Source organism: Castor canadensis, chromosome 15 (assembly GCF_047511655.1).
Source record: "Castor canadensis chromosome 15, mCasCan1.hap1v2, whole genome shotgun sequence".
In the NCBI taxonomy this organism is placed as follows: Eukaryota; Metazoa; Chordata; class Mammalia; order Rodentia; family Castoridae; genus Castor; species Castor canadensis.
Genome location: NC_133400.1, coordinates 89287948 through 89310296, shown reverse-complemented (window position 1 = coordinate 89310296; position 22349 = coordinate 89287948). Strand labels below are relative to the sequence as shown.

At 44.4% G+C, this 22349-nt stretch overlaps 1 protein-coding gene across 3 annotated transcripts; it reads right to left on the bottom strand.

Moving 5' to 3' along the window:
- Nucleotides 1-691: 691 nt before the first annotated feature.
- Asb13 (ankyrin repeat and SOCS box containing 13) lies at nt 692-22006 on the bottom strand. Of its 3 annotated transcripts, none has more exons than XM_020186179.2 (6): nt 21855-22006; nt 11391-11578; nt 10308-10458; nt 7527-7661; nt 2931-3122; nt 692-2269 (listed from the first exon to the last, which is right to left on the bottom strand). In XM_020186179.2, the coding sequence occupies exons 1-6, from the start codon at nt 21895-21897 to the stop codon at nt 2142-2144; spliced, it is 837 nt and encodes a 278-aa protein (XP_020041768.1). In that variant the 5' UTR covers nt 21898-22006; the 3' UTR covers nt 692-2141. The 3 variants fall into 3 exon arrangements, with proteins under 3 accessions (XP_020041768.1, XP_073912836.1, XP_073912837.1); XM_074056735.1 differs by having other exon boundaries at nt 3024-3122; XM_074056736.1 differs by lacking the exon at nt 7527-7661.
- Nucleotides 22007-22349: the final 343 nt, after the last annotated feature.

Here is a 22349-nt window from a genome sequence, read left to right as displayed (position 1 = left end):
TGTCTTTACATGTTTAGACTGTTTTATACTTAAATTTACACAAATGGATTCATACTATACATAGATAAGATCTGGCAACTTTTTCACCTACCATGTGTAACTTTAGATCTATTTGTGTTAAAACATCTAATTCATCTTAACTTTTATAGAGTGTGGGCATTAAAGAGTATTTTCTACAATGTAATCCCTACTGACAAAGTCTCTTACTGCTACAAATATAGCTTCAGTAAACATACTCACATGTGTTGCCTTGTGACATGTCTGAGAGTGTCATTAGAGCATATTTATTTAAATATAGAACTACTAGAGACATGGGTATGCACACTTTTAATCAGGCTAAATGTCACCTAAGAGCTCCTCAGTTTATTTGCCACTAATAGCCTGTGCATTCCTGTCTGCCATATAATTAATCCATTGACATTATAAAACTGTCATCTTTTATATCTATCAAGATGATGGAATCTGGTATCATTTTGTTGAATTAAATATTCATTAATTTCAGTGTCTTGCAGGTAGACATTTGAAGATGCCTCTTTTGTAAATTCTTTTGCTTCTTATTTGCTTGGTTTTTTTTTCTATTAAGTTTTTAAACTTTTTCATTTTGGTTGGGACTGAACTTTAAACTCAGGGCTTAGGGCTTGCAAACCAGCACTCTGCCCCTAATAATAAATGGGTCACATGAACACAAGGATGAACTTCATTCAATCACTTTTATTGCGCAATAAGGATGTGGGGACCTGATTCTTCACTAGGAGTTACATTGGATGGAGATGTCATAAGATTTCATTGCTAAATGCAAGTTTCTGTTACGAAGATGAAAGTGGCAGAACCAACAGTTTTAAGAAAAATATTGTTGCTATTATTACATGCAGAAACATTCAAGTATTCATTTATTTAGAACTTGGATCTAAGATTATAATGGAATGGGAGTGGTTCTTCACTTCACCTCAGTAGAAGATGACTATGCAAAATCCTCTAACTCCCTGTTGAATGTTTTATTTTGTTTTGTTTTTAATTAAGATAGAGTGTATACAGTCTGAATACAAGACTTAATATTTCACCTTGTGGCCTATAATGTAAAGGAATCATTTCTGTGACTATAGTAAAGGACTGTGAAACACTTTCTTTTCATGCCTTGGCTGATCAGTCTCACTCCCATCCAGTTCAAATCCCTGGACCAACACCTGGCATGACAGAGTTTCTATAAGAATCTGGAAAATGAATGAAGAAATGGATGCTATTGCCTACTGGGTTCTACCCTCTCCTACTGATTTTATAGATTCAAGGAGTTAGCAAAAATGGATGGATGAAAAATTCATATGACAACTATAGAAACATGAAAAACAACCCCGAAAAAGTCTTCTAATAGCCCTTTACATTAGAAATGACTACCCGTGAAAGTATAAGTCAACAGCCTTCACATTACTCATTGTTTGTATGGCTCATTTACAAATCTTTAGTGTTACAGCATATACATATCATCTAAAGGTTCTTCATCCTACACAAACTTTTCAAGAGTTAAGATGTAATTTTAGAGACAAATGTCTTAAGAAACACTGCTTGTTGTGGGGATACAAAGCCTAAGCCTTCCCCACTATGACCCGTATAAAGCCCGAGTGATGGATACACCTGGGGCAGGTAGGCCTTGGAAAGTGTCAACTGCTACCCCAGAAAGAGTGTCCAGGTGGTAGATATCAGCAGAGCAGTCATCTCAGGCCACATGGTCACTAGGACCTGGTGCTTCTGCAACATGATACCCAGACACATGAAAATTGACAGCAGGGTCTTGACTCCCCAGCCCCAGCTGGCTTCTGCTGGGCTCTTTGAGACACTTGTCCAGATAGTGCCTTTGAGGAGAGTTGGTAAAAAGAGGAAAACTGGATGGCTGGGCCTATGCTGGAGTGAGAGCGTCAGTTCAAGAGGAATAACACTGGGTCTCACCCACAACAGTGACCCAAGACACAAGTCTTAAGAGACCTCGGAAGTCTTCTCCAGGATTCAGAAGAGGAGACCAAACAGGACAGCCGAAAGGAACTCAAATGATGGCATTTCAGACAAACAGAACCCTCTCTGGCCTGAAGCTGGGCACAGCAAGGCAACAACCAGTCAAATCCTCAGCCAGCCAGGACCCTGCTTGCAGCTCAGTTATAGGAAAGATAGTCGATGAGCCGGGGAGGGATGTTTAACTTGGCAATTTTCTCCAGTCCTCGAACACCAGTAGCCTTCCTCAAGCTCACCCTGCAGAGCTGTGACAAGGTCAGAGGTGTCTCTGGAAAAAGGAACCAAAGAAGTACGGGAGGTTAGTTTCAGGAAGGAACACAAAATCCTACAACTTAATGAATACAAAGGTAGAATTGGAAAGGCCTCCCTTTGCCCTGGAATTAGGATGTGCCTGCATGCCACCTCTGAAAGGTCACCAGAAAGGACAGCCAGGGACTGGAGGAAGGGCAGGAACTAGAATTCAGGTAATGTCCATGAGGATTTCATTTTGGTGGGGTTTTTGGCTTTGGGTAGAGATCTTTTGTTTTTGTTTTTATGAACCATAGTGTTATCACTTGGCATACGGATTTCTCAGCAAAGAACTAATCTGTAGCTAGACTCGTTTGTCAAACGTCCAGCAAAACAAGGCATAGGTGGGAGGTTTATGCTGGAACAGGTGGTAGCAGCTGGCACCTGGCACTCTAGACCCTGGACTCTACTCTCCCCAGTGATGTCACAGATAACCCAGCAAGAGCTGGTGGATCAGCACAAATCAGCTCCTGCCAATGAAGTACGGCAATGCACATCCTAGTAGCAAGGGACAGACGCTCAGGACTAAACACAGAGCCATCAGCAGAAGCTCAAGGAGAACCAGCAAAGTGGGGGCCTGAGCTGAATGGTGACTGTGCAGCTTGGGATACAAGAGTATGTGCACAGGGCAGCCGGCTCACTTTCATAGTACTCAAAGCACTTGGCAGGGGCGCTGCTGCTCCAGGTGTAGTCTGATGGCTTTTTGCCTCGGTTGTCCCTGGCATAGATGTTACCTCCAAACTCAACGAGCATCTCAATGAGGTCGACATTCTTCACCTTGGCTGCGTGATGAAGGGCTGTCTCGTGAAGTTTTGCTGCGTTCACATTGGCCCCTGGAGGTCCAGAGCAGAGAACATGTGTCACCAAGGATTGAACTTGGAGTCAAGAGGAAAAACTGATTTGTACTTCTCTCTTTGGAAGTGTGCAAAAACAATCCCCATCCAGAAAACAAAATCAAGACAGACTCTACTATAGCTTTACAGATGTTTTTCAAAATCTAAGCATAAAAAGGACTGTTTTTTCTTACGAAAGATGGGTTAGTGATAATAAAGAAATATAACTGGAAATTGAACCAAAAAGAAGAAAAAAAATTTTCCTCATGGTGCAAACACCAGTTCTGATGCCCTAAACATTCTGCCTTAGAGGAGCTTAGATTTCTAGAATCTCAGGCTGGGACACCCAACTGCTCCCATCTCTTGCACGCAGATACACAGCACTTCTTCCTAACAGAAAGATACAGCAAGCTTTAAAAATATTGGTTGAATGAAAGAATGAATATTCCCTACCATATATATCCCTTCACAAAATAGGAGAAACAAGAAGAAAATAGTTAACATACCCTAAAAGTTAACTGTGAATTCAGCTCTACCTTTCTTATCTTTCTGGGGACACTCAGAATGATGCAAAGAATTAGTAAAAGAACATGGCATTTTTCAATGCATTAAAAAAATATAGAAGGTGTGGCTTAAGTGGTACAAGCGCTTGTCTAACAAGCACAAAGCCCTGAATTCAAGCCCTAGTACCACTGCCCCCAAAGATATTGATAAAATTTGTGTAAAATGTCATTTTCTGGGCACAGCAATCACTGATTCTATACAATGAAATCCCCTAGAGCCTCAGGATTTGTTTGCAATAAAAGTTGTAAGCCAACTTCTTTGAAGTCTACTTCTGAGTTGATAAGGAGTTAGAAGAGAGATAAAAACTATTTTAAAGAAACTAAGCAAATAGCCCAGCATCAATAAAGTAATCTCCCCAAATAACAGACTCAAACCAGAATCCTAAAAACATAAAATATACTAATAACACACCACCACTTCCTGATAACTGTAGATGATCAAAGGATGAAGGGCTGTCAAAGGAGAAGAAAATGATCACGTATTAGGCTATTCCATTTGCCAGTCCCACTGCTCCAAATGTAGTTGGAAAATCTTGCTCTGTGCTTTAAAATAATTTCAACCCTCTAAAGGAACATCAGAACTGTGCTCATGGCTGTTCAGGGTGTGACTCTAAGAATGCAGTGAGCATTCCACATGGTGAAAAATAGCTCTTTCCTTTCCCATGCCAAAATTCGGAACTTGGGGCAGGAAAAAATGAACCCTAAATCTAGGAAGAAAGCTAGCTTAATCATTCCTTTTAGCATAAATGGATTACAAAAGCAATAAAATACAATAAAGAAATATTTTCACTATAATCCACATCAGGGATTTTATTCCAATATTTGCTTAAAGGAATAAAACATTTTACAGTGTTGCAATCATAATGCAAAAGCAAATTTTAATGCTACACACACTTATAATGAAAAGTAAATCATAAAGCCCACAGAATCTGAAGTCCAAGTCGCTTTCTCTCATTAATTCTGGCAATATTCTTGCCAACAGGGGAAGAAGGTGATTGTCTCTATTTTAACAATGGAGAAAGAGACACAGGAAACAAAGCTACTCTCTCAAGATCAGAAAGAAAAATGGAAGCTGGAAAAAACTCTAAAAATCACCTCTCTTTGCATGTTGTTTGCTAAGGTACCTCTGTAGGCAAGGCCTTGGACACTGACTCTTTCAAGATGACTTCCCAAGGTAAACTCTTATGCATGGCATCATTTGATTGACTTTTTTGTAAAGGAAGGAAGGTGAGTGAAGAGGGAAGCTAGAATCATCAGCACCACTTAGAAACAACAAACCAGGTATGCACACAACAACATGGATGAATATGCAGGATGGAAAAGAAAATAGAGCAAGATATTAACTCAATACCATTTGTGTTCATTAAAAATACATGTCTCAACTGATGATGTGTACTTATGAAAACATAAAGAGGGGCTAGAGGTATGGGTCAAAAGGAAGAGCACTTGCCCAGTAAACACAAAGCCATGAGCTCAAACCCCAGTATCTCCAAAAAAGAAAAAAAAACACACACATACAGATAAGATACACATTAAGAAGGAGGACAGAAGCATAGGAAAGAGGGAAGGGAGAAAGACAGGGAAGGAGAGAAAGGGAAAGTGACACTGTGCCTGATGATGGTGACAGGTTTTGACCTAAGATGAGAGACAGAGAGAGAGAGAGAGAAGGAGAGCCAGCAAAACAACCAATGCCACTTGGGCACTAAAAACCCTCAACTTCATGCTTCAGAGAAAAGGGTCAAAGTTGGCTTATTACCAAAATCTGATTTCAAAGCAGAGTAGGATAAAAGTGGATTCAGCATAAACCCATGGCCAGTGAAGTGAAGGATACCCTAATACATCCTAGCATGCTGCTGAGGACTGGCACAATCTGAAGATATGCATACACAAACAGCTTAATGTATGCTTTTTGCAACAAGAAAGTGAAAAACCTGGTAATGAGGACTGTGCTGCAAAGGTGGAAGCACAATAATCTCAATCAGCTACTTCTGTACACTCCCAGCAGTTAATATTTACTGCTAGTGATCAGAGGAAAACAACTTCACCATGGTTCTTGGACTTCCACCTTCCCCAGCCCTCCTCTTCTACAAACAGAATCTAGTTGCTTGACTTGACCTCTCTTAGCCTCTCTGCCTACAAAGAGAGCAGAAAAAGCCACCATCTGTGTCCACCTATAAAGTACAACGTGGCCACTCCTCAAGCAGAGCCAAGGCTTCTGAAGTCACATGGAGGCATCTGCTTGCATGTTTTTCTGAAAGCATAGGACATGGCTCTCCTTAGGTTTTCCAACAGGTCTATGACCCAACCCTAAAAGTGCAAAATAACTACTGTTTTTAAAAACCCATTTGTCAGTACACAGGAGCACACTATTGCTCGTAGGTTCAAAATGTTCCACAATGAAAAAGTAGTTCTGAGAAAGAAAATTAAGAGATAATCTGGTTGATCTAAGAAGAGTTACTTAAAGAGATCATTTGAGAAGATCAGAATGGTCACTGAGGGTTATACACAGAGCTGACAGCTATAGTATCAACAAGAGTTAACATTGACAATCACACAAAGGAGACGTCCCCAAAATTTCTCAACATCTTTAATTTCCCAGGTACGTATGGAAACTCCTTTTGAAAAATGGGTAACTTTTTTTCTGGTAGTATTGGGACTTGAACTCAGGGTCCTGTACTTGCTAGGCAGGTGCTATACCACTTGAGCCATGCTTCCAGCTCTTTTTAGAAAGGCTATAGCAAGACATCAGAGTTGTTCTCCCTTCCTTTCCAACCTTCACCCACTGTGGTACCACCTAGCACTGTGGGGTTTGGGTGTTAGCATGGGGTAAGCAGACCAACGGAGCCTCAGCTCCAGGGAAGGTCTTGACTGATTCACATAATCAAGGGTTGAGTCAATCAGAATTGGCAAAGCTGGGGCCAACGGGATTAGTTTAGGTTTGGATGTGGATCCAGTTTGGGCCAATGGAACACTAGGGAGATGTGCCAAAGACATCTGGAAAACTTTTTGTTTTTCTGAAAAAGCTATGTGAGCCTTAAAAAAGCAAAGTGCTTGGATTTTAAACCTGAATCTGCTATAACCATTTGGCCACTGTCCTGGGAAATAGCTAACAACAAGGAGGGCAGAACTGCAAAATTCAAAGACACAGAGGTCTCTGGGACACTGATGGACCCCAAGGTCAAACTGATGCTACACTTGCTGTATGTCCCACCTTTTGTGACCTGAACCAAGAAACACCCTTCATTGTTTACTTAGTTGTAACCGATTCCTTCATACCAGTCAGCTCTCCCTATCCATGGGTTCTTCATTCGTGAACTCGACCAACCGAGGATCAAAAATATTCAGGAAAAAAAAGACTGCATCTGTCCTGAACATGTACAGACCTTCTTTCCTCTTTGGGAATGTCTACACTGAGCCTTTTTTGAACATCTGCCAATGGCCAGACTCCAAATGCTCCATTCTCCTAAATCCTGCCAACTCCATTTCTCCTTACACCCCTATCTCTCTAGGAGTCAGACAGCAACCTCATTAGGCAGGTATTGTGAATGGTTGCCTGTGTCCTCTAAAAATAGCCATATGCATTTGTTAAGTGCCAACTACACAGTAGGTATTATGTAAACATTAAGAATCTTCCCAATAGAACTGAAAAATAGGTTTTATTTTTTCAGCTTTATAGAGAAACTGAGGCCAAGGTCTCCCTGACAAATGAGAGAGACAGCTTCGAACACTGGTCTGTCTCCCTAGCTGATCAGTTGTCTGACAGACACAGCAACAGATAAGCTATCCATGCAGGTAAATACCACTCCAGATAAGCCACCCATGCAGGTAAAGAGCCACGCACCTGCATTGAGCAGTACTTTGACACAGTCCAGATGCTCCCGTGCACAGGCAACGTGCAGAGGGGTCCCAAAATGGCAATCATGTGCTTCCAGATTGGCCCCAACATCAATAAGAAGCCTCACACATTCAGAGCTCCCTTAAAATAAATGGAAAAGGATGGAAATGTTCACGAATATGTACATTAGAAATGTTAAGCATGGCAAACAGCAGCTGGAACAGATCACCCTGTGCTTAACTTCAAGGAACAGAAGGGGTAATAGCCTATATATCCCAACCTAAGGAACAGTTTACAACCCTACACAGACCTCAGGAAGCCCAAGAGATAGCCTGTCCTTTCCCCCAAGGAGTGGGATGGTTTGTAGCCCACCTGGCAGTGCAAGGAAAGGTCACGGCCATACTCCCACTGAGAACAAAAGGTTTGGGTCACCACCCGAGAACAGCTAGAGAAGACTCTTTTGACCCCTTTCACCCTATGAGGCTGCCCCTCTACCACAAGTAGTGTTCAACCTATGACAATTGGCTGCTGGCATCCCCATCCAGCCTCCTGAATAAACTCACTCCAACTTTCTTACTGTGCAAGTTGCCTTCCAGAGCCTCTTCTGCTTCACTCCTGGCTCCTCTTCCTCTCTTTAGTGCAGGTTTGGATCAAACCTCAGGGTCCTCTTCTCTCCTTTCCAGGTATACTCTGTCCCAAACTTCACTCAGTTTCATCCCTTGCCTCTTCACTCTTAGCAGCTACCCAATTTCCACCTCTGGTCCTAAAATCCAGCCTTATACCGGGCTCATCTAGATGTTGGGGCCATCACCCAGTCTTCTCTTTCCCCTTCCTGTGTTCCCTGTTCCTGGTCAGTTACTTTCAGTCAATGTCATTGCTCCCAGCTCAACCTGAGTCATTTTTCATTAGTGTAAATTAATTGTACAAAGGGATTTCATTGTGAGAGTTCCATAGCTTACAATGTACTTTGATCAAATTTATCCCCTTTAAAGTCTCTTAAACCCTACCTCTCTCCCCGCCTCTTCAAACAGTATTCAGTGGGTTTCATTGTTCTATCATCTATATGTGTATATATATGTACTTCAATTGTACTTTGATTATGTTCATCCCCAACACCACTTCCCTCCTTTTCTCTTCCCACTAGTTCCCCTCCCCTGATGGTTCCCCTAGCCAGAGAGTCCTCTTTTTAAGCTCATTTCCCATTATTATTATTGTTATTGTTATTATTATCTAAATTCCACATGTGAGCAAAAACATGCAATAGTTGGCCTTTTGAGCTCGGCTTATCTTGCTCAGCATGATGGTCTCCACTTCCATTCATTTTCCTGCAAAAGACATACTTTCATTCTTCCTTAAGGCTGAATATTCCATTGTGTACTTATACCATATTCTCTTCAGCCATTAATTGGTTGTTGGGCACGTGGGCTGATAGCATAGTTTGGCTATGGTGGACAGTGCTGAGATAAGCACAGGCATGCAGGTGTCTCTGTCATATGTTGTCTTACACTCCTTTGGATATATGCCCAACTTTCAGCTTTTTGAGGAACTTTTACACTAATTTCCATGTAGTAGCTGCACTAATTTACATTCCTACCAACACTGCATAAGATTTCCTTTCCCCATCCCCACCTCCCCACATACCCCCACTGTCTCCTTGCCACATTTGCTATTGTTTGTTTTCCTGATGATAGTCATTCTAACTGGGGTGAGATAGAATCTCAGTGTCATTTTGATTTGTATTTCCTTTATGGCTAAGGCTGTTGACATTTCTTCATATATTTATTTGCCATTCATACTTCTTTTGGGAACTATCTGTTCAATTTATTTACCTATTTGTTTTTTCAGTGTTTAATTTTTGGAGCTCTTTATATATCCTGGATATTAATCCTTTATCTAATAGATAGCTTGCAGAGATTTTTCTCCCAGGCTGTGGGTTGTCTCTTCATCCTGGCAACTGTTTCCTTTGAAATCAGCTTTTCAGTTTGATTCAATTGTGTGCAGAAACTTTTTAATTTGATGCAATCCCATTTGTCCTCACTTCTCTTCTTCCCTGGGCAATTGGAGTTCTATCAGAAAACAGTGGTCTATGCCTATATCTTCAAGGGTTTGCCCTATGTTTTCCTGTAGTACTTTCAAAGTTTAGGATCTTACATTAAGATCATTGACCTGTGTTTTGGGGTTTTTTGTTTGTTTGTTTGTTCTTTGGTGGTACTGAGGTTTGAACTCAGGGCCTCACATTTGCTAGGCAGATGTTCTGACACTTGAGCCACTCTGCCAACCCTGTCTTGTGTTCGGTATTTTTAAGAAAGAGTCTCATAAACTATTTGCCTGGAGCTGGCTTCAAACTGTGATCCTTCTGATCTCTGCCTTCTGAGTAACTAGTATTACAAGCATAAGCCACCAGCTCCCAGCTCATTGACCCATTTTCAATTGATCTTTGTACAGGGTAAGAGATAGGAATCCAGTTTCAGTCTTCTACATGTGGATAGACAGTTTACCCAGCACCATTTGTTGAATAGGCTGTGTGGGTTTCTTTCTGGGTCTTCTATGGAATAGAAGTACTAGGACTCAGGGCTTTGTGCTTGCTAGACAGCTGCTCTGCCACTTAAGCCATACCTCCAGTCCTGAACCAGAGTCATTCATTTTTCACCCCATTTTTGCACCTCTCTGCCGAATCAAGTCCTACCAATCCTTCCGCCAAATCTTTCAAGTGGATCCATCCAATGACACCATCTTTCTTTGGACTCTTAGATGATTTCAATGGCCACTAATTCATCAATGACTCACCACTCATGCAGGCTTCATGCAGTGGGGATGCTGTGTACAGAGGGGGGTTGACCTTTGCCCCATAGGACAACAAGAGTTTCACACACTCAATGCTGCCTGAGGCACAGGCATCGCAGAGAGGGGTGCTGCCATCGATGTTGCGGGCATCCACCTCAAGAAGAAGAAGAAATGAGTATCAAAGGACAGGGTAAACTCCATGTGATACTTTCTCATCTTCATGCAGATTCACCTATGCAAAGACAACCTCTTAGAAGTGCCAGTGTGCTACTGTACACTAAGGCACTAAGCCAGACAAGGGAGTTCAAAGAGAAAGACAAGACATGCGGGTTGGGGGTGGGAGTGCCCCCTAAGTATAGACGTCTCCATTTAAGGTTCTTTCCTCCTGGCACAAGATAAGCTCAGCCTCACCCTCACCACCACCTCAAGCAAATAATGAGCAGAGAGCAGGAAAGGAAAGACAGAAGTTGCAAGTTGTGGGAAGCAGGGCACAATGATGGGTTTTAAATCAAGTCACCCACTGTGCAGAGAAGCTCCTGCCAGCTCTCCAGGGCTGGTTTCTAAACAGCCAGGAAACAGCTGGCTGGAAACTAAAATTAGCCATGCTGTGAGTGTGTATACTAGGGAAAGCACTAAGTCAGAATTTGGGTTTTGTTCCTTTTTTCCCCTAGAGAGCTGGTTTGCCAGCACCCAGCTTAGCCATCCTGCTCTTTGAGCATTCACAGATGTTTAGAGTAAGGCCCAGATGTATTCTGAGAGCCTGTGTGGAGGACGATATGACTGACCTGCCTGGCCCTGCCCACCACAGAGCAAAGCACCCCACCACCACTTTGCTAAAACTGTCCCATCCATGAACACTTCTTGGCCCTGCACGTCCTGGTCCACAGGTGCCATGCCCTAGCTTTGAGCACCCCCAGTTCTGTGATCCTCCCGCCTATCCTTAACAGTCTCTCAAATGTCACTTGCTCCTGTATTTGCAATCATAGAAAACAATCCCAACCCATTTCTTTTCTTCCCTCGAGAGGTCTCCCCATTCACTCCCACAGCTGCGGCCAGGCTGGGGGTCTGTCCCTCAGGCCCACTCACCTGGGCGCCAGCTGCCAGCAGGAGCTGCACGCACCGCGCCTGGCCCTGCAGACTGGCGGCGTGCAGGGGCGTGATGGAGTCCACGGTGACTTGGTTAACGCAGGCGCCGCTCTCGATCAGCTGCTGCAGCAGCAGGCTCTCGCCCCTCTGGGCAGCCTCATGCACCGGGGTGCGCTCCACCCAGAAACCTGGAGAGAAAAGGGGGCTCCCACTAAGACTTTGCCACTTCCATCCAGTCTATACAGGTAAGACAGCAGGGCCCCTGGACGGCACCCAAAGCAGCATATAAGATCACATAAGTGGTCCCAACACTTCTGTTAGAATCCTTGAGCAATCTTCCATGAACACATCTCCCACCTTGCCCCACTCTGCAGGCACATCGCTGCCCCCGGCAGTTCCACCCCAACACGCGCGCGCGCACGCGCACACACACCCTCCCACTCTGCATAATGTACAGTCTCAAGAAGGGTGCCTCCCCCTGTAGTAAAGCACAGTAACCCATTCAGGCATGGTGGCTCATGCCTGTAATCCTAGTTACTCAGAGAGTAGAGATCAGGAGGATCGCAGTTGGAAGCCAGGCCAGGCAAATAATTCACAAGACCCTATCTTGCCCATCACAAAAATAGAACTAAAGAAGTGGCTCAAGGTATAGGCACTGAGTTCAAACCCCAGTACCACAAAAAAAGAAAAGAAAAAAGAAAAATTACAGTAACCCATGTACAGTCTTGGGGAATAGTGAGAAGTGACTAGGTATCACTTTAAGGTGGGGAGAACAAAAACCCCAACATAAAAGGAGAGGTTGCAGCTTTAAAAAGAAGAGGTAACAGAGTGAGCCAATGGTCTTGGCAATAAGAAAGAAAAGTGCAGCTCAGGAAAACCAGAGAGGGTCCTGGGGCAGAGCCTGGGTGGTGTATGTAGCTCCTGCCATGCTTCCATTCAACAGCAGAGCTGATGGAAATAGCATCTCCCACTACCACATGCAAAGATGGACACGATGCAGCAACAGGCTGTCACCAGTCGGGGACAAGGGGAATGTAGAAACAATCCAACACTGCAGCTGTGACAGTGAAGGAACATTTCAAATGATGAGAACTCAGAGCAAGTCCTCCAAGTACCCAGGGATGGGCAGGGAGGCACTGCAGAGAAGGGAAGCTGCAACTGTCCAGGTTGAGCTCTGTGTTCCTAGCACCTGGCATGGCCCATGGCTCCCCACGTGTGCACTTGTGTGCTAAATGATTGTGTGAATGAAGGATGGATGGATAGAGTTACTAAAATGAAAGTAAAGTTTGGACATACAATTTTTAAAAGACAGTCTAATTTTATTTCTTTATATGACCTATATTTAAAGGAAATGCATTTATTAGTAGTAACCATATTTTCTAGTGAATAAACATCAACTCCAGTGGTCTTAGCAGCAACAATTAAGGACGGACATCAAAAGCAGCAAATGTGATAACAAAAAAGAAGGAGGAGGAGAAGAGAAACTTCTGTCCATCAGAAGGTACGATGTGAAAAGGCAACTCATAGAATGGGAGAAAATATTTGCAAATTCTATATCTGATAAGGGGTTAATATCCAAAATTATATAAAGAATTTCTACAACTCAACAACAAAAATAATCCAACTCAAAAATGGCCAAAGGAACTTCATATACTTACACAAAACAGAAAAAAGAACCCTCTTGCAATTGCTTTAAGTGAGGAGGGGAGGGAGCTGAGGTGGAGAGACGGTGGGGGTGACTAACCAATGTACCATCTAAGCCTATTTGGAATTGTCTTGATGAATCCCCCCCCTCCGTGCAACTAATATATCCTAATTTTAAAAAATTAGTTAAACAAATGGCCAAAGGATTTGAATAGACATTTATCCAAATAAGACATACAATGGGCACAAAAAGATGTTCAACAGCATTAATCATTAAAGAACTGCAAATCGAAATGACAATGAGATAATGTCTCAAACCCATTAGGATGGTGAGGTGTGGAAAAATTGGAACCATTGTGTACCATTGGTAGGAATGTAAAATGACACAGCCTCTATAGAAAACAATATGGCAGTCCCTCAAAAAATTAAACACAGGGTGCTCTACACGTGGCTCAAGTGGCAGAACACCTGCCTACCAAGTGAGAAGCCCTGAGTTCAAACTCCAGTACTGCCAAAAAAAAATAAACACAGAATATATGATCCAGTAATTCCACTCACTACTACATACCCAAAAGAATTGAAAGTAGAGTCTCAAAGAGATATTGGCACACCCACATTTATGGTAGCATTATTCACAATAGCTAAAATGTAGAAATAACATTAAGCATCCAGCATCATCAAGAGATGAGCAAATTAGCAAAAGGTGGCATCTACATACACTAGTGTTCCGCTTAACGAAGGAAGGACGTTCTGATACATGCTAAAAGATGGACACACCTTGAAGAAACTGTGTTGAGTGAAACAAGCCAGTTACAAAAAGACAAATGGAGGGAGGGAGGGAAGGAAGGAAGGAAGGAAAGAAGGAAGAAAGAAAGGAAGGAAGAAAGGAAAAAAGGAAGGAGCTTGTTACCCTCAGGCTGCCCATAGCAGGAATCAGCTTTATAGCCAGGGAGAGAGAGGCAGTAGCCACCAGGGGTACATCTCAACTGTTCCTTACACCCCAAACCACTAGATGGCCCTGCTAGGGTTGCAGCACAAAAGGGAGGGAGCCACTGTCTTCATGAATACCCACAGCACACATAGATAACCCCAAGTGACACAGTAAGGTGAAGGGCAGCATTTGGGTGTAAATCTTAAATCTATCCCTAAAGACTGAGCAGTCTGCTGTCAATTTGTAAATCTGACTGGCTAGCCCTGACCACAGGCTAATTCCAGCCTTTGTGCTTGGACCTCAGTTGTGACAAGATGCCCCCCCACCATTCCCAGCATTCACTATCTTCCTTGGGGGAGTGTGCTCTGGAAATCTGAGACCCATGATATTCTAGCAAGTTCCTTTTGGGGCTAGAGTTCCACCCCTAAATACTTGCCACATAATTGTTCTCCTGTCACCCGCTCCACACCCTTCCCCTAATGCAGCTACATAACACGTTGGTCACCTGGGACCTGCTCACAATCCTCCAGTGGTTCCTTCCTCCAGGATAAAATCTGCAGGAGAGGACCACAGCCCCGGCCTCTGCAGCCCACCCTGCCATAGTCATCTCCGACATACTAAACGCTATTCGGTTCACAGGGAGTCACATGGGCTCATGTCTCCATGCTCTGGGAGGGCTGTCTCCTCCCTTACCTAGAATGCCCCTCCCTCATGCACCCATCTCTATCCCCTTCCCTTATCATCTAGTAAGTCAATAGTAGTCAATTCCTCCTTGTCCACTACCACCCAGTGAAATCTGTGCTCCTTCAGGAACCCTCCAAGTAAGCAGACCATCCACTCATGTCCTTCTTGATGACATCTCTAGCAACAGCTGATTTGCATTCTTCCCTTCCTGACTTTTTCCCTAAGGTATCCCCTGGGCACCTTAGGGATAGTACAATGACTGACTGGCCTCCAGCTCCAGCATAGACCTGACACAAAGGTATCTGAATGAAAAGTACTCCCCACCCAAAAGACTGTGACACAGGTTACTCCAGAGGCACCTGCACACCCATATTTATTGCGGCACTATTCATAATAGCCAAGTTATGGAAACAGCCAAAATGCCCCACCACTGATGAATGGATTAAGAAAATGTGGTATCTATACACAATGGAATTTTATGCAGCCATGAAGAAAAATGAAATGTTATCATTCGCTGGTAAATGGATAGAATTGGAGAATATCATTCTGAGTGAGGTTAGCCTGGCCCAAAAGACCAAAAATCGTATGTTCTCTCTCATATGTGGACATTAGATCAACGGCAAACACAACAAGGGGATTGGACTTTGAGCACATGATAAAAGCGAGAGCACATAAAGGAGGGGTGAGGATAGGTAAGACATCTAAAAAATTAGCTAGCATTTGTTGCCCTTAACGCAGAGAAACTAAAGCAGATATCTTAAAAGCAACTGAGGCCAATAGGAGAAGGGGACCAGGAACTAGAGAAAAGGTTAGATCAAAAAGAATTAACCTAGAAGGTAACACACACGTACAGGAAATCAATGTGAGTCAACTCCCTGTATAGCTATCCTTATCTCAACCAGCAAAAACCCTTGTTCCTTCCTATTATGGCTTATACTCTCTCTTCAACAAAATTAGAGATAAGGGCAAAATAGTTTCTGCTGGGTATTGATGGGGGGAGGAGAGAGAGGGGGCGGAGTGGGTGGTAAGGGAGGGGGTGGGGGCAGGGGGGAAAAATGACCTAAGCCTTGTATGCACATATAAATAATAAAACAATAAAAAAAAAAGAAAGAAAAGTACTCCCCAGAAGCACCTTTTCCTCACGAGACTGAAGTTCCTACCTCTGCAGCTGGTTCTGTCCCTGCCCCAGTGAACCACAACCACCTTCCAGCCCCTTACAAGTCTACCTAGTCCCAGACTATGAGACCTGCTATGGTGATGCTCATAAACTCTGGCCACGCCAGGGGCTAGTGCATCCATTAAAAGGATTTGTGTTGTAACAAGAGCCAAGACTGTAGCCTCTGGACAGCATTTTGAGGTCCAGTACTGATAGCTGATTCCAGTTCATTCCTGCCCCCTTCCACTGCTTTAGTTCAGGGTCATTCTGATACTTACATGGCTCTTTGTGTTTACCTGCTACTTACAGGCCCACGCTAAAACCTTAGCCTTGAAACTAGGTGGCATAGACATTGTCTACATAGCCATTGCCAGGTAACTGCTGAGGTCACCCTCAAGAAAGAATGGCAGGTGCTTGCAATCACTCTCCCCATTCCTCTGCCCACACAACCTTATCTATTCAACCTGTGTACAGGTACAGGCTCTGGCTTTCTGTTCCTACAGCCCTCTTTGCCTTTATGTGGGACCCCCCCAACACCTTCATATCTAAGGGTCAGGGCCTGACCAGGACCAATCCTGACCCTTGAGATTCAAAAGCCTAAGTTTGAGTATTTCAAATAGCTCAGCATCAGCCTGCCTCAGGGAGATGATGTACCCAGTGACCTGCCTCAGGGAACACCCAGCTCAGGAGTTCAAATCCTGTCTGCTATTTGTAACTAGCTCTGTCACCTTGAGTAATCCACCCTCATAAAATCCTAGTCAATGGAGACCTCCATGCCTATCTCACAGGGTGGCTGAGAAAACTGAATGAAGTAATAGTACAGTGCCTGGCCAACTGCAAATACCCAGTAAGCAACAGATGCTATGACTACTCCAGGATCATTATTACCACTATTGGTACTTCTAGGAGTACAGCTTAGAGCTACTGAGCCAGTTCTCCCTCTTTGTTTCATAACAAACCCCACTTGTAATCCAGTTCTAGTAACTTGATCCTCATCTGAGACCTTGCCTAGCTTACCTGCTCAGTTCCTGGTCCTCTGAGAGCAAGCCCTGCATATTTTATAAGCAGTGTGCCAGGGTCTACTCCACAAAGCCCACTGCTAAATAACCAGGAATTCTGCTGGCCAGGCAGCTATGGTGTGAGTATTGATACCAGAAAAAGCAGTACATCAGTTTTGTCTGTTTCTTTTTTCCTTTTTTCCTCCAGAGAACCAGTCTGCCAGCATCCTACTTAGTCATTCCAGAGGACAGAGTCCAGCTCTTTGAGCCCAAGTAGTAACTATTCAGCAGAGGCCTAGCCAACCTCCCAGAGAGCTGGGAGGATATAGCTGCCTGCCGGCTGGACCCTGCCCACTGCAGAGCAGAGCAAACTCTCCAGAGACCATCCTCCATGCTACTCTATCCCAGCCCACTCTAGTAGACCTTGACCATGACTGGGATTGTAACTGTGACCCCAGCTGCTCCTCTCCCAGCCAAGTTGCCTTTCTGTAGTCAGCAGTCCCACTCAAGCAAAGAGTGTTTTCAAACCCACCAAGGACACCTTTAGAACAAAGCTGATCTAGCACTGAGGCTTTGAACAGGGGTCAAATATCCAAGATGTACTCAAATGTCAGATAGGCTGGGAGTCTTTTTCAAAGTAAGCCATTAATGGGAACCTGGGATGCTGGGTGCAGAAATGTCATTTGGGAATCAAAAACAATCTGTAGGCTCTGAAATAACCCTTCCCACCTCCCAAACAACCCAATAAGCATTTTTGAAATGATGAGTGATAGCTTTTTGATGTGGCCCATCAATATACACAGATAGAGAGAGGTGGGTAGCCACACACTCTTGAAAAACACCGGGAAGAACCGTGAACAACCATGAACTGGCACTGAAAGCTGAAGGGGATGGTTTTCTGCAATGGACTCAGCTTTAGCTATCAGCGAAAAGTCGAGGGTCCCAATGTCTTATCCCCCAGGACCACAGAGTGCCCACAACAATGAATGTTAGAGTCGAGAAAGACCTTAGAAATCCTTTACAATTGCTGGGCAGGGCGGTTCACATCTATAATCCTAGCTACTCAGGAAGTGGAGATCCGGACGATTGTAGTTTAATGCCAGATCCAGCAAAAAGTTAGTGAGCCCCATCTCAATAAATAAACCAGGAGTGGTGGCAAGCACCTGTCATTCCAGCTATGAAGGGCCACGGTGTTGGGGGGGGGAATGGCCCAAGCGGTAGAGAACCTGCCTAGCAAGAACAGAATGAAACCCTTAGTTCAAAACCCCAGTACTGTCAAAAGAAAGAAAAAAGAAGGAAGGGAAAGAGGCAGGGAGAGAGAGAAGGAGGGAGGAAAGGGTGGGAGAGAGGGAGGGAAGGAAAGGAGGGAGGGAAGAAATCCTTTAGGATTGAAACTGTCAGAAAAGGACAGCAAAGTGTACCATCCCTTCATCTCCCATTTGCTTCCCACATTTCATTACAATGAAGACAAAAGAATACAAGTGTGGGTGGGTAAAGCCATAGGGACAAAGGAACCAACCTCTTTGTCCTCCTGGGTTTATCTCCCTGCACGTGGGAGTTTATCCCCACTCTCCAGAATTTAAGGATGACAACACCTGCTCTGCAGTATCCTCATGATACCTAAAGACAATATGTGTGCCGACAGCCCAAAGTAGGGGCTTAACACAACAAATGGTGTTGATCATTGTCACCAAATGGTCTGCATTTCACTTAGCAGGTTATTGAGTCCCTTGATTCCCAAGGGAAACGGTGTCTCTTTATTCATATTTGTAGGAACATTTACTTAAAACTTTGGACTGTTTTGCTGCCTTTTAGGGTATCTCTCCACTGTGGCTTTTTACACATGTTAATTACAGATCCCTAAAAAATGCTTTGTCAGTAAATTAAGAGGTCAGATGCTATATATATATAGTATGGTTTTCAGATGCGTTCAATGAAGTAAAAAAAATAAAGTATTTGCCTTCTTAAAGTGACAAAAGAGTCAAAACTCAGGAAGAGCAGGAAAAAGAAAGCGAGAGAGAGTAAATGAAAGTGACAGGTAAAAGAGACAAGAAGTGAAAATAGATCACCTCAGAAGTGAGACAGCAGGGAGGAAGGGCGGCTGGTTGCTGTTCAAAGACTGACAGGCGTTTCCTTTGATGGCAGACCTAAAAACACACTTATTTACTTAGGTCCTCTAAATGCCTACCTTTTCTCCCACATCCTCTTCCCTCACCCAGTATCTGCTTCCTGACCCCTTCCCTTGCCTTCATCCATCCCAAGATGCTTAAAACCAAACAGGTCCAAGATCCTGGTTCCCGGGTCCCAGCCACAAAGCACGGTGAGCCAGGGCTTTGCCTCAGAACCGTCTGCACTCTCATCCTATGCCTTCTCCATTTGTCTTACCTTTTTTTTTGTTTTGTTTTGTTTTATGCTTGTTTGTTTGGATTTTTTTTTTTTTTGAGACAGGGTCTCCCTATATAGCCCAGACTAGCCTCGAACTCTCCATCCTCCTTCCTCAGCCTCCCAAGTGCTGGGATTACAGACGTGCATCACCACACCTGGCTTGTCTTTTTCATTTCTATTGAGAGACTTTAGGAAAGTTTTTAAGTCATCTAAGCCTCAGTTTTCTTATGATAGGAGGTAATGTATCACAGGACATTTTGTGGAGAAAATAAGATCACGATGTACACTGTTTTGCCCTTAAAAGTGTTCAGTGTTTACAACTTACTATTATTTCCTTTGATACCTTTTTTGACACTAAATAGGCTTCTTTGGTTTGTAAAAAAAAAAAAAAAAAGTCCTCTTTTAATTCTTATTTTAGAACAAGCTTCCCAGTCTAAGTATCTCTCTACCCTTTAGAAAATGCCCTGGATTGTTGCCTTATCATTGGATTCTCTCCCCCTCTCCCCCACCCACACACATAAGTAAAGCACGATAGAACTGGGGGCATTTCCAGTTGGACATGGACAATGTCCCCTCCCCAAAGACCTCATTAAATTGAGAGTAAGAGGGAGAAGAGGAATAGATCCACATAAGCAAACAAAAAACAAGCAATTCGGGAGGCAATAGCTTTGGGGTGAAATCAAGAACATTTGGGGGTGGACAGCAAACATGTGACTCTCCCTGAATTTCTTGTACTTACCTAAAAGTCATACTGTAAGACCTGTAATCATTACCTCTGTGAGGTGTTATATTGAATTATGAAAACACGATCCAGGCATGATGACTCAAGCCTGTTATCCCAGCTACTCGCAAGGCAGAGATCAGGAGGATCAAGCCTGGAGGCCAGCCCAAACAAAAAGTTAGTGAGACCCCATCTAAGCCAGTAAGTAGCTGGGCACTGTGGTGTATGCCTGTCATCTTGGCTATGCCAGGAAGGACAAATAGTAGAATCACAGCCCAAGCCACCCCCAGTACCACCAAAAAACAAAACAAAAGAGAAAATTTTGGTTAGAGCCCATCACAAATATGAATTAGAGATCAATCAGAATGATAAAGTGGATTGAACCTTTTATGGTGGGCTTTACTTCTAGTGGGATAGCAGTATAATTTTGGATTCTACACTCACCTTTTTCATTAGGATTAGAAACAAAGATGCCAGCAGGACATGTTTTGGAGAAATATATTAAATTTAAAATATAATAATGTCAAAAATACCCATGATCCATCTATTTAAAATGTGCTTTTCTTTTCCAGACTCTGAAGAAAACATACTTGGCGGTGATGTCCTACTGTTGGAGCCTCTACCCAAACAGAATTAAATGTGTGCTCAAATAGGCTTCAGTGGTCAGCTGTGTATTGCACATCTACTTGAACCAACCAAATACAATCACAATGTCAGGGTCAAAGTCTTATGCCAGCCTGGAGTGGAATGCCAAGGAAAAACACATGCTTATTAAATAGCTTTGATCATTTTGAAGGTGGTTGTTTTGTAAAATCTGCTAAAATATCTCTGCCTTACTATGACTGCGATTTCCCCTGCACCCTCAGGACTTCTTGTTTTTATTTGCATTAATGTTAAAGAAAAGAAAAGAAAAGAAAAACAAACAAAAAAACCCAACACTTTAGTTCCAGGCTTTCGAAGTGCTTTTTGCATGTTTCATTTCTCTTATTACCACATAAGCACAAAAAAAGGTTGCTTCCCCAAAGGATGTCCCCTTGTCCTGGTATCCATTTTATTCTTTGGCTGCCCCAAAGATAACAGAAGGTTGTGTGGAACCGAGATTTTTTTTCTTCCCCCCTCCCGCCTTCATACTGGGGTTCGAACTCAGAGCCACCCCCGCCCCAGCCCTTTTTGCTTTTAGTAATCTTTTTTAATAGCGTCTCACATTCACACCCTGCTGGCCTAGACTATTGTTTTGTGCTTCTCACATAGCTGGCTTGCCTTGACAGGCAGGTGAGCAACACCAAGCCCAGCTTTTATTGATTGAGATGGACTCTCGTGAATTTTCTTGCCCAGGTTGACCTCAAAACAGGATGAGGTCACCTTTTTAACACCACGGTATGCCAAGTGTCCAATGGTGTCCTCATTCTGGAGTGGTCTCCGGTGTATCCATAGGACGCTCATGACCCTGCACACACCGACCGACAGCAAGCAGCAGGCGCCTGGGAGGGCGGTTCGGCTCCCGCAGCCGGCTCGGACAGGGGCTGCCCAATCCACGGGCCCAGTGGTCACGTCCCAGGCCCTGCCCCCCAACTGAACAACGACCCTCACTCGCCCCGGATCCTCTCCAAAGTGCACGGCGCTCGGGTGGGATAGCGCTTCGGAAACCCCACACCTGGTGTGTCACACGGATGACCAGCCCTGCAGTGTGCCGACCTGGGACAGCTGGCGGACACGAGAGACTGGCCTGAGATGCTCGGGGTCACCAGGACCCTGCTCCAGCCGCAGCCCCCACCTTCATCCCAACGCCCTTGAGCCCCGACTTGGAGCAAGGCGCGCCACCCATCTCCAGTACGAAGGCCATCAGATGAGCTCCTTCTGACCGCAAGAGCTGCTCTGGAGGTCCTCGCTCTTCCGCCAGCCTCCCATCCCCTGTCCCGCGCCCCCCGCGGCTCCCCGCACGTACCCACGTCCCCTAGGAAGCAACCGTCCGCCGCCCGGGGCTCCATGCGGCAGGCTGCCTGGGCACCGTCGCCTGCCGGTCCCCCGACTCCAGGCGCGGGGACCTGAGCGACGTCCTAGCCAGGCAATGCCGGGCCGCTGGGCGGGGCCAGCCTCGGAGCCAGCCTGGGCGCAGGGCCGCCGTCTGCCGGAGGTGGCCGCGCGCCGGGAGTTGTAGTCCCTGCCGCCATAGCTTGGTGTCCCGGACGCCAGCTACCGCCTGGCGCCACTCCTCTGTCACTCCTCCGTCCCCGCTCCGCTGACACTGCGCTTGTGACCCGTGGAGGAGAGTGCATGCTTGTAGATGCAAAATGTATGTTCGTGTGCAAAAAAACATGTGTCCACGTGTAAACGCGTTGCCCCTGTGTAACTCTGCAAATCGGGTGTCCAGGAGCAAAGCAGGGGTCCATACGTTTAGTCGCAAAACATGCCTCGGCGTGCAAAACATGTTTGGTGCGCA